General features: G+C 38.4%; 1 protein-coding gene across 1 annotated transcript in view; it reads left to right on the forward strand.

The window, feature by feature from the left end:
• The window catches only part of cfap54 (cilia and flagella associated 54), a gene marked incomplete at its 5' end in the record, with an annotated part of 32,311 nt that overhangs the window by 3,957 nt on the left and 16,028 nt on the right, over window positions 1–12,326 (forward strand). Inside the window, 30 exons of the mRNA XM_079816484.1 lie at window positions 1,579–1,680; window positions 1,771–1,963; window positions 2,038–2,133; window positions 2,216–2,328; window positions 2,404–2,521; window positions 2,787–2,872; window positions 2,955–3,092; window positions 3,244–3,391; window positions 4,593–4,651; window positions 4,862–4,987; window positions 5,096–5,243; window positions 5,324–5,401; window positions 5,471–5,592; window positions 5,692–5,874; window positions 5,995–6,087; window positions 6,208–6,393; window positions 6,471–6,613; window positions 6,975–7,122; window positions 7,223–7,378; window positions 7,567–7,689; window positions 7,857–7,985; window positions 8,078–8,204; window positions 9,642–9,734; window positions 9,829–9,955; window positions 10,041–10,137; window positions 10,341–10,426; window positions 10,824–11,015; window positions 11,273–11,463; window positions 11,722–11,891; window positions 11,983–12,195. Coding sequence (XP_079672610.1) covers window positions 1,579–1,680; window positions 1,771–1,963; window positions 2,038–2,133; window positions 2,216–2,328; window positions 2,404–2,521; window positions 2,787–2,872; window positions 2,955–3,092; window positions 3,244–3,391; window positions 4,593–4,651; window positions 4,862–4,987; window positions 5,096–5,243; window positions 5,324–5,401; window positions 5,471–5,592; window positions 5,692–5,874; window positions 5,995–6,087; window positions 6,208–6,393; window positions 6,471–6,613; window positions 6,975–7,122; window positions 7,223–7,378; window positions 7,567–7,689; window positions 7,857–7,985; window positions 8,078–8,204; window positions 9,642–9,734; window positions 9,829–9,955; window positions 10,041–10,137; window positions 10,341–10,426; window positions 10,824–11,015; window positions 11,273–11,463; window positions 11,722–11,891; window positions 11,983–12,195 — 3,984 coding nt within the window. The remainder of the gene's footprint in view (window positions 1–1,578; window positions 1,681–1,770; window positions 1,964–2,037; window positions 2,134–2,215; window positions 2,329–2,403; window positions 2,522–2,786; window positions 2,873–2,954; window positions 3,093–3,243; window positions 3,392–4,592; window positions 4,652–4,861; window positions 4,988–5,095; window positions 5,244–5,323; window positions 5,402–5,470; window positions 5,593–5,691; window positions 5,875–5,994; window positions 6,088–6,207; window positions 6,394–6,470; window positions 6,614–6,974; window positions 7,123–7,222; window positions 7,379–7,566; window positions 7,690–7,856; window positions 7,986–8,077; window positions 8,205–9,641; window positions 9,735–9,828; window positions 9,956–10,040; window positions 10,138–10,340; window positions 10,427–10,823; window positions 11,016–11,272; window positions 11,464–11,721; window positions 11,892–11,982; window positions 12,196–12,326) is intronic.

The following is a 12,326-nucleotide window of genomic DNA, read 5'->3' on the forward strand; positions in this document are numbered from 1 at the left end:
CTGCGGTGACCCCCATTTTTAAAAAAAAAAACGTGCCTTGACCATCTAAACATGAACAATTGAAGGCCAATCTCAAATTTACCATTCTTAAGTAAAATTCTTGAAATTCTGTGGCTTCACAATTGAGATCATACTTAAATGCTAATGGCCTTTTTGAACCTTTTCCGTCAGGATTTTGCTCGTCACATAGCACTGAAACTGCTCTTCTTTGTGTGGTTAATGATATTCTTCTCTCTATGGATTCAGGGTTAATAAACATCTTGATTCTTCTGGATCTAAGCTCTGCATTCGACACAGTCTGCCATGAAATACTAATTTCTCGCCTTTCTGATATCTGTATCACTGGTTCAGCCATTTCCTGTCTCATCAGTGACAGAAAATATTATATCACCATACAAGGGTATAAATCTGCCACTGCTCTGCTTTCACAGGGTGTTCCTCAGGGCTCAGTTCTTGGTCCACTTCTGTTTATCATTTATATATATCCACTTGGTAACATCTTACGCAGGCATGGACTTCAGTTTCATTGCTATGCTGAACACATTCAAATTTACCTCACCACCAGCTCTGATAGGCCATTCTTGCCTGACTCACTTATCAAGCATTGGATGTTCTTGAATTTATAACTAAATAATAACAAAACTGAAATATTGATGATTGGCTCTGCTACCTCAGTCAAAACGGTGGACCTGTCCTTTGAAATTGACAGGGTTTATGTCAAGCCTTCTCATCTGTCCGTAATCTTGGTGTCTTATTTGACTCATCTCTATCTTTCGCCTCTCATATTTCATCTGTTGTTAAAAACTCTTTTTTCCATCTTCGTAATATTGCACAACTTCGATCTTCTCTCACTCTGGCGGATGCTGGCATCTTAATTCATGCATTAATCACATCATGTCTGGATTATTGCAATGCTCCATTACTTGGTCTTCCTCAAAAAACGTATTGCAACGTTACAGTATGTTCAAAACTCAGCAGTCAGAGTTCTCCAGGCGCTCTGCTCACATAACTCCTCTACTGCATGATCTTCACTGGCTACCTGTGGCATCACGTATTCACTTTAAGATATTACTTCTAACATTTAAAACATTAAATGGCCTTGCACCTCCTTATCTGCCTGCCCGGTCCCTCAGATCATCTGAGCTTGGTCTTTTGTCCATTCCTAATTTTCGGTTGTCCACTGTAGGTGATAGGTCATTTAGTGTCAATGCTCCTAAATTATGGAATACACTTCCTCTACCATTACGTAATATATCATCTCTGTCTACCTTCAAGACTCAGCTAAAGTATCTATTTATTATGTATTTTGAATAATGTGGCTATGTAAGGCCTGTGCTTGTATTGTGTATGTGGGTGTGCAATTGTACTGTATAGCACCATGTAAAGCGACCTTGAGCTATGGAAAAGCGCTATATAAATAAAACTTCTTCTTCTTCAGCCATTTAACCAAAACCCCATTTAAAAAGTGTTAAAATGCTAGCTCAAAAAACAAAGTGATGTAATACCTACACCACTCTATTATAACTATTATATTTTCATGCCTGTCTTGAATGTTATTGCTCCATTAACGGAGAGAAGCTTGCAGTGATGGTGTTTAAGCGTTCAGTGTATGAACCCCGAAGGAAACCGAAAGGCCTCTTCAAACCCAAACAGAAGTGCAATTTGAAAGAGCCCCAGCAAGTGAGTATTCACTTTAATAAGGTACAATGCCTCTTTTCCCTAGTTCTTCTCTAATATCTATTCTGTCTGTGCCTTTATTTCTCTCTGTAGACTCCATGGCCTCGCACGGCAACCGAGCGTATCCTGATGGAGATGTTCGAGGGAAATGCTGCTCGGTTTCTGGCTGTGCTGGAAGCTCTACAGGACAGCTCTGTCAGGCCTTTGCAGACCGGCATGCCTGAAGAATTCGAGGTCCAGGACGTGGTATTGGAGCTCATTCGGGCTGGCGCTAGCTTGTTGTCCGGTAAACTTTTTCGTCCTCTCTGCCCATGTGCAACTAAATATCAATTGTGGAGTGTAAATAGCTCTTTTTTGTAGGATTTGGTGATTCTGAACACACTTTTGATGAGAGCTTGCCTCCCGCTGTGAATGCAGTCACCCCTACTTCCTCTCTCTTTGACACGGCTGTTACTGGTGAGTCCTTGCCTCACCTTACCATTTATTTTCCTTCACTCTAATTTGTGTTTGCTCAGGGTCTCTATTTTGTGTCTCTCAGGAAATAGTAAGATCGCAGTAGATGCTGCGGTGAAGTTTGTTAAGCAGATCTTCAGATATGAACTGTGGAGCACGTTCAGCTCGCTCCCTTCTGCACTTATGTCAGCGCTAGCTGTGAGTACATCTGTGATACGGCTTAAAAAGTCAGCCAGACTGCTCTCTTAGTTCTCTTTCTTGGCCTCGTCACAGAAAATGGAGGGCCACCCGTTTAGGAAGTATGAGCAGGAACTGAGGCTTTTGGAGGCTGTGGAGCGTTTGCTGTCCACTCAAAGAGTTAAATTCACCATGAAAGATGCTGCTTTCGATGGTCAAGCTGGTACTAATCATTCTTTTACGTAGAATTTGATAAATGCACTCATAGAAAAAATATTTAAAGAAAGTGGACTTAAGATTTGTATTAATTGATGAATTAATTTTATTTTTTCAATTATTCTGTATGTATGTTAATATATATTTAAACAATTTATTTTATTATTATTTGTTATTTTTTTCATATTATATTAAAATCTTTATTTTAATTTAAACCAAAAATAAATATAATTCCTCTTTTTTTTTGTTTTATTTCATTACAGACAAGAATATTGGGCCAGCAATCATGACAGAAGAATTTTTCAATCTTATTCAGACACTTCATACTTGTGTCTGCCGGACAGACAAGGTCAGATCTTTCTCTCACACTGTCTGAATACGTCATGGAGCTGTCGTCGGTAACTTGATGTTGTGTATGTATGTGCAAACAGGATATCCAGCCAGATGCAGACTTGGTGTTGGACATCGTGCTTTTCTTTTGGGCTAAATGCAAAACGGTTTTTCAAAGAGTGCAGATGAAGCACAATGACCGTGTGCACTACCGGGGAAGGATGGCAAACCAAGACCAGGTTATTATTCCAATAAACAGTAAATCTAAAATGCTTATTATGAGTGACTTGATTGCTTTGACATACTTGGTTTGTAAATTTTAAAAAGCATTCATGGAGCTGCTTCTTTGTAACATCAATTTCTGAATCCAAAACATGTTTTGTTCTGTAGTGGGTGGAGACCCTGCTCTTGCTGTGTGAAGTGGCCCATGAGCACCAGCTGGCTGAAGTAGACTTCTTCTTAGTGGCTGAAATGACTCTCAGAATTGCCATGGTGTTGGAAAGCAGCATGGATGCCCCGCAGTCCGGGAGAAAAACAGGTACCATTGCTGCATTCCATTTACCTCACACCTGAACCACACCCGAGTTCAGCGCGTTTCAGTACACAGGTTGGAAAAATAAGATGGATGTGTCCAGACAAACCTTTGTGGTGCTTGCTCTTTCGAAATACATAAAAAGAGGTATTTTGCACAGATAATGGCGAAGAAACATGTCCACAAATAGAGGTTGGATAGTACTGTGTGCACCACTGAGTTTATTGAGACACAGACAAACAGAAGTGAGACACCCAAACAGAACATGTTACAACTGTTTCACTACGGTTGATGCGCTGGGCAGCCATATTGGATTCTGAAGTTGGGTTGTTGCGGTTTCCCCGAGTTTCCCAGTCACAACTCTGACTTGAGGGGGTTTTCCAGTTAAACCTTCCTACTGGGCACTAGGGATTTTCCACTTCCGAGGGCAAATTAAACACACCATATGTGCCACAATGAGGTTTCACACAACCCCCGTCTATACACACAGTTTGAACTATTACAGCAGATATTAGCTGTGTCTAATTTCGAAGGCCTCCAGAGGTTGCATTTGAATGCAGCATACGTCATTAATGATGGTTTATTTAAGAAAAGTAACCGTAATAAAATTGACTGTTATTCCTTGTGAGGTGTAAAATACTGTAATGTCTTTCTTACTTTACAATATAACGGTTACTTTTCTTAAATGAGACCACCGTATGCAGCCTTCAAATGCGACCTCCAGAGGACGCAGCTATTGTAAACATGACAGTGGTGTTTATGGTACTACATATATTATCGTTCAAAAGTCTGGGGTCAGTAAGATTTTTGTTTAAAAGAAATGAATACTTTTATTCAGCAAGGATGCATTACATTGATCAATAATATTAAGCATCACAACTGCTTTTTAACATTGATAATGATAAAAAATGTTTCTTGAACACCAAAACAGCATATTAAAATGATTTCTGAAGGATCATGTGACACTGAAGACTGGAGTAATGGCTGCTGAAAATTCAGGAATTAAATAAAATAAATGTTCAATTATATTCAATTAGAAAATGGACATTTTAAATTGTCATATTTCTCAATATTATTCCTTTTACTGTCTTTTGAATCAAATAAATGCAGCGTTTGTGAGCATGAAAGACTGAAAAACTTTTATTGTGTTTTTATGCACTTTTAGTTATATATTTAAGTATTTTTCTTTGTTTTTTTTTTTCTGTAGCCACCACTGTAGATGAAGAGTCCATCCCTGTTAGAAAATCTGCAAGCTCCCTGTTCATGGTATGTTGTCCTACAAAGTAAAAATTAAAGAACTCTACTGAAATTTATAAGCGGTTCAGCATCATCAGATTCAACATTTAGAACAATTTAAACAAATTAAATGATCTTAGAATCTGAGAATGCCTTTTAAACCAACAAAATCTTATGCAGTTTTATGGAATTGTGTCAGGATTTAACCATATTAAAACTATATTTTTAACATGTCTGCAGATGTCCCGAACTGAACAGCTGCAGACTGCATTGGATTTGGTGGAACGAGGTGTGGATTGTGTGTCCAAAGGAAGGGCCAGGTCACTTAATGGGGGTTTTGCTGTCTTTGACAAGTTGTTCATGCAGGCAAGAACATACAGAGTTTTACTTCCTACAACACAAGCTCTGTTACTTCCTTTTAGAATAGCTACAGTAAGCATGCTTAATAAGATGTGATGGCTGTCTTAACCACAGAAGTTTGGTAATTACAAAAGTTCCAAGAGCAGCAGAGTCCCAGAGAGCAGCACTACCACTGACCTTACTGCCCTTTCCATGGATTTACACCTAGAGCTAATGGTCTTCCAGCACAGACTCGCTCTCAAACTATCCGACTCCTGGCCAGGTCAGAGAGATGTGCTACCTTTCATTATTTGGGTGAATTACATTTTTAAGCACTGAATGCATCATATTTATTCTCCTCAGAAGAGATGAGTTTGACAGACAGTAAGAAGTCACATACTAATCGAGCACAGACCTCAGAAACAAACAGACCTATGGACGGTGAGTTTCAAAACAGTGTATCGCAAACAAAACAGTATGTCAGTTTTACCCAGATTTACTCCTTAACAGACTCTACGGTACTTGAAAAAATCAAGAAGAACAAGATCTCTAAGAGTGTTTTCCTGGCACAGAAGGCCTTATTGGCATTCAGGAAGGACCTGACTTGCAGAGAGACCAAGAAATTACTCGAGGTTAGTATTTGATGTCAACTCCAAACATTTTGTGTCACATCACATCCTGCTGCTGGTTTTGATTTTCAGATAATCTAAACTCTCTCTTCTTCTCTCCAGGAGGCCATAACGCTGATGGAGAAAGCCGAGCTAGAAGAGAGGAGGCTGGTTAGTTGTACATTTCCTTCAGAGAACAGCTTAGGAGTGGCTGAGAAGAAACAGCCACCACCAACCCCAATACTTCTGGCACGATCCAACTGCTCCATGACCTTCACACCTGCACCATATGCACTGGAGAAGGAGGTTGTCACGTCTTCTCTATAAACAGAATTTTGAAATCAGTCAATGGCTCTTTGGATGTATTCACTGTGATATTCAGGTGTATATGCTGAAAAACATCAATTCACTTTTATCTTGATCTAGGTTTGCTGGTATTGTATTTATGGAAGAGATGCAGAGGGTGTCAACCTAAAAGTGCGATTTAAAGACTGCTACCTTTGTGGGACTGGAGAAATGGTAGGGATAATGCCACTTTGACACATCAGGTCATAAATTAATCTTACTTACTGTACCTTTTTAATGTCTGTATTGTTCATTTATACTCAGTAACTAAAATGAAATTTGTGTTTCAATCAGATACCTGCCAAAGGTGAATGTTTACTTCACGTAAGCGGGTTGAAACCAGATAAGAAGTACATTTTTGCAGTGGCTGCTTTTGATGCTCAGGGCAAAATGGTGGGCGGAGCCATTGGAGAGACCACCAGGCCTCTACTGGCCTCCCTGCCTCTACCACTGCTAACAACCTGGGCCCACATAGCTCAGGTACATGGATTGGAATTTTTTTGTGTCTCCCAAAATATCCATCCACATTCCTTAATGCCAGATTTTATGTTGTTTAGGTGGCTTATCAGACAGGACTCCACGGCCTTGCCAAAAGAGCTTGTAATGAGCTATGGAGCCACTTTACCCTTCCTTCAAGCTCAAATCCTGAGGTTTCAGAGCCGGAACAAGAAGCCAGTTTTGAAAGGCTGGCTCAAACAAGGTGAAAAAAAGAGCCTGCTTTTCTTGATTTTTCAAAAAAGTTTAAGTCAAAGTTGAATTCCTTATAATAAGTCTTAAATTCAGGTTTGAATATCGTATATATAGATATATTCGTACAAAATCCAATTTTAAATACATATGTATGGTAATTATGTGAAAGAATCTGAAATACACTATTTATTTTGAGTATAAATTGGTATTAATTATTATTTGTGCAGGTCTTAAAAAGTCTGATTTTAAAAACTTTGCAGACACCCTAAATAATAATTTAATATATTATAATATGATATAATATTATAATATTAGATCATGTGTCTTATTATATATCCGTTCCATTTGTGTTCTATTTTTACTTCATGCAGACTCCGCCCAGAGACCCTACAGCTTTCTTCTCCTCTCCTACAGCAGCTGTTTTTCTCCACTATTTTCATCCAGACAGATATTCACATCCAAGAGAGGGCACTATTCTGTGACAGTCTCTGTGATGGGGGGCCTTTGATCTGGGGCCAGGTTAGTGCCAACAAAGGAACATTTGCCTAAAAATGGGTTATATAATCATATGACTTGTTCTCATGTAATTCACCCTTGTTCTGATAAATCTCCATTGCAGGAGGCCAGGCTTGCAGAATGTGAACAGATGCTGGTGGCCATTGATCTTGCTCTGCACCTCAATGACAGCGCTGGCACCCTGCAGGCTGTTGTAAACTGTTACGGCCTTCTGGCTCCATTAATCTTCAGTCAGATCCCTTCAGAGCCTGTCATAGAGGTCACTACTTTTTGAAATGTGCTTGATAATACTTATATGTCAGTGCAAAGCTTGTCTGTCTATTTGATTTGGATCTGCTTTAGGGGTAACATTTTATCCGGAGATCCTTAATTCCATTATTAAATCGGCTGTTTACATGATGGCTTTGGTATAGCAAATGTGAATTTAGGTGCTTCTGTATGTTTCAGATGCTGCTGAAGTGCTTTTCAGTACTGCTGGAGATTCCAGAAGTCCTCAAGCAGAAGCGCCCTGCTGCCACCACAGAGTCCCTGCAGCACATGGTCGCTTGTATGACATATTATTTAGCCAAGGTAGTATTTACATATAACAAACTGCTCACCTGTTAAGAAAGAATATATAAGGAAGAAGCTAAAACTTTAGTCTTTAATCCAGCATCCTGTAGAGTCTAGATGTCACTTTTGAAATGATTGTATTTGCATGTCTTATATGTATATGATGCATTTCTGTGTGTTTTTAGAGCTTGCGCTCCACTCAGGAGAGTGGCATGGCATCATCTGTGTTTGAGTCAGGAAAGAAGCTGCTTCAGGAGATCACTGAGCCCCATCTGCAACCTGCCAAACAAACGGCATTAATAGAGCAGGTTGGGGTATGTGATGTTTCTTGTTTATCATAGACCCTTTTGGATAATATGCCACATATTCTATCTGCGCTGCAAATGACTGTGTGTTTGATTTCCAGAAGAAGACAGCTCCCACATACGACAAGGAGCCCAGTGAACAGCTACAGATTTTAGAGGCCATTGTCATGAAAAACATGCAAGCAGAAACATTAGGAAACTATGATGTCACTTCCTGTAACAAAACAGGTACATATTTTTTCATATATCTCAAATCAATATATACATTTTTGCCATATATACAGTTTTGCCATTCTAAACTTTGGGTTCACTCTCTCTGTTCTGTCTGAACATTTTTAAATTAGACCTTATTTATTGCATCACAATTTGTTAATACTTTACTCAAGGTAATTTAATATTTTTGTTTATTATTCATGCAACAATACTTATTACTATAATAGTTTTCATTAATAAGCATTGCTATATGGATGATAAGTAATAAGAACTTGGTCTGTGCACAATGTTTTTAGCATGAGTTGTTTTTTTAACTACAAAACTGAATGAAATAGCATAGCCTCCTTCATGGCCAGTGTTTGCATTTTTGGCTTATTTCATTCTGTAACCTACTTGTTCTACAGACCTGTGTCCTAGTGTTATTGTGCTACTGTTTTTGATAGCATTGTTGATACAGTTTTTTACAGATAATATCATGATGATCATTGCATTTTTTTACTGAATATAGTAAAAATGCAGCAATAACCTGCAAGCGCTGTCCATGGGTCTGTTGCCAGATATTTATACTGAAAACAAACAAAAACAGGCCCATCCCCAAAATTAAATCAAAATAAGTTCAAATCTTGTGTTTTGGAAATAAGGTAAAGATATTGCTATCCATAACTCGCAACTTCCCACTTTATTAACTTCCTAAAGTGTCACATTAAGTGGAAAAAAACAAACTCAAAAATGCTGGTTCTGGCAACATGATCTGGAGCTGGATCATCACAAATCTCTCCCAAGCCCTGTTCACTCCACCAGCGTCTCAGCGACAAGAATCACGCTCCATAATTTTCACACAGACACTAAACAATCAAACAGTTAAAATCTAACTGTTTGAACTATACATGAAGACACTAGGAGGAGTTTTAAAAGTCAAATTAGTAATTCAGAGAATTTCCCATTTTCAATTTGAAAAATGTACCGAGGTCAAGACCTCAGTGACCTCATAGCTGGCTACGGCTGTTTGATCAAAAATTTTGAAAAAACTGTAATGTTGTGAAATATTATTACAATGTAAAGTTTTCTATTGTAATATATTTTACAACATCATTTATTCCTGTGATTCAAAGCTGAATTTTCACCATCATTATTCTAGTTTTGAATGTCTCATGAGCATTCATAAATCATTCTAATGTGCTGATTTGGTGCCCAAGAAACATTTCTTATTATTATCATTATTATATATTTTTTTCCAGGATTCTTTAATAAATAAAAAGTTCATAATAGCATTTTTTATAGAAATCTTTTGTAACAGATTTTACTAATACTTTTGTTCAATTTAATGCATCCTTGCTGGATCAGAATATAATTTTCTTTAAAAAAAAACTGTACTGACCCCCATTTTTGAACGGTATTGTACAGTATACTTTGAAGAAATCGTTTTGTAATTTGTTGTGGCATTTGTTGCAGGATCTCATGGATGTGAGCTAACTGGACAGGAAGACCCTATCGTACTCTACATGGTGATTGAAAACAGTCCCCTCCAGCATGCCTTTCAAGAGGGTATAACACAAATAACGGATATTAAAGAAAATCTGATTCATTGAATGAGCTATCATACACTCATTTTCTGTATTTGTGTGTATGTTTGATGCAGTGATGAAGTTCAAGCAGAAGTCTTGTTTTCTGGAGTTTGTTGTGCACATTCTCCAGAAAGCCTTGCTAGAGGATGAGCTGGATCTGGTGTTGCGGTGGGAGCAGGACATCTTGAACTGGCTCAGCAGGTGAGTGTGTGTACGTTTGGGTCCATATTTGCAATGTGTGTAGGTGTTTTGTGTTACATTTCTTTGCTGTCTGTAATATTGCTAGACGTGATGAGGCTCTGTTTGGGCTAAAGAAACTCTCAGGTCTACCAGGAGAGGAGTTTAAAGAGTTCACAACCTCTGTGATAGAGTACAACACCGAGGTAAGCTTTTGTCACTTAAAACGTGTTAACATACTTAAAGGGATAGTTCACCCAAAAATGAAAATTACCCCATGATTTACTCACCCTCAAGTCATCCTAGGTGTATATGAAGAAAGTGTCCCTGAACTATCCCTTTAAATGCCTGCGTTTGCACAGACTTCTTATCTCTTTCAGTTTATAAATGCCATTAAACTACATTTTAGAAAAAAAAAGGTGGCACCTTTTGGAGTGACAGAAAGTTGCTACAGAAAAGACTACTGACTACATTCAAGAGCCAGAACTCTGAAAGGTAAAGCAATATTCAGCCAAGCTTGAACAATATTGAAATATTCCATATTTAAAATGTATTTTGAAGTGTACACGAGTGTTCAAAAGTTTTAGGTCTGTATATTTTTTTTAAATGTTTTTGAATTAAGTCTCTTATGCTCACCAAGGCTGCATTTATTTGATTAAACATACAGTTAAAAAATCTGTGATAATTTTTTTTTGGGATTCTTTTTGATGAACAGAAAGATTAAAAAAAAAAAAATAGAAATCTTTGGTAACAACATAAATGACTTTGCTGTCACTTTTGATCAAAGTAATGTTTTATTAAAAAAAAATCTTACTGACCCCAAACATTTGAACGGTAGTGTACATGATTTCATCTTTCAAACTTTGTCTGTGTTTGCTTTTGTGTCTCTCAGAGAGATTAAAGCTAAAGCTGTGGACATCCTGCTAAATCAACTGGCTACTCTTATCAGAAGACACCAGCGTCTCTGGAAGCTGAGGCAGATGCGCTCTGGCGATTCGTTGTGGCGTTGCTATGTTAATCTGAGCCTGGCTCGTGCCCACCTAGGCATGCTGAGAAGGAACCTGGGACCACCTCCCCAGCTCTGGTACTCAGATCCAACAGCAAAACTGAATAATGTCTGGGTCTTCGTCTTGACTATCAAGTCGATTAATCGCATCCAAAATAAAATTTTGTGTTTACATAATATATGTGTGTGTACTGTGTATCATTATTATGTATATTTGAATACACACTCCTTCATGTATATAACTGATTGCCCAGCACTACTATTTTTATGTGTCCTGTTAATAACCCTTAGGTTATTGCTCGATTAAAACTTGAGCTTTTTTCTATCCGTTCCAGTTTTAGTCATCTATCGCAGTCTTTCTTCTCAGTCAGTCTCGCTCATTGTGGAATGCTGATTATGTGGAAGAACGTTCCACAGCAAATCAGGCCACCTGAATTGACTCTTCCACGTCACAAATCTGTACCCCATCCTGGACGCCGTGCTAACAAAAAAAAAGTGAAGCGCAAAGTTAAACGCACTAATCAAGGTGGGTTAAAGTTTTGTTAGCTTGACAGTTTCACTGTTGCATGTTCCTTCAGGAATCCTTCTAAAATGCTGATTTGGTGGTCAAGAAACATTTCTTATTATTATCAAAGTTGTAAATAGTTGTGCTGCTTAATGTTTTTGTGGTATCAGTGATACATTTTTTAAAACATAAATGTCTTTACTGTCACTTTTGTGACTCCAAACTTAAATTTCATGTAGATGCAGTAAAGGATTGTCATACTTTCCTCTACATTCTCAGGAGCACCAAACACCAGTGATGAGGAGTTGAATTCTGCAGACAGTGAAGTGGAAGGTGAAGTGGACTCACACACCCACAACCCTGAAGCTGAAGATGCTCCTGGTGATCAAACCACCTATCATTTACTGGACTCACTTGACAAAGCCTCTATATACTTGCGCAGAGCTATGGTAAATGCAGTTTCATTTTAATAGGCCTAATTTGATATACTCTTTATCTTGTGATCCTATCAACGGAATCTCTTTATTTTTTTAACATCAGGTGCTAGCACATCGCTGGAGTCACTGGACAACTTTACAGTGGGCGTGTCGGACTCTGTGGGACCAAACCAGCACACTGGCCCTGATGATAGAGCGAGCCCAAGGCCCTGATGCCCAAGCCAGACAGCTGACGACAGAGCAGCTGTATACAGTGATCACTCCTCTACTGGTGCTGGCCTCAGATCTTCTCATGGACATGATGGAGAAGCTTAAGGTTAATCCACATCACCTTTTTGACTTGAAGGCCCACTGTCCAAGGCCCCCTGCACAATATAATATTAACTTTTTACTATATACATAAAAAAATCTGTGAGTTTCAGTATAGGTACATTAATTAACCACAAT

Source organism: Gobio gobio, assembly GCF_949357685.1.
Source record: "Gobio gobio genome assembly, chromosome: 5".
Taxonomy (NCBI): Eukaryota; Metazoa; Chordata; class Actinopteri; order Cypriniformes; family Gobionidae; genus Gobio; species Gobio gobio.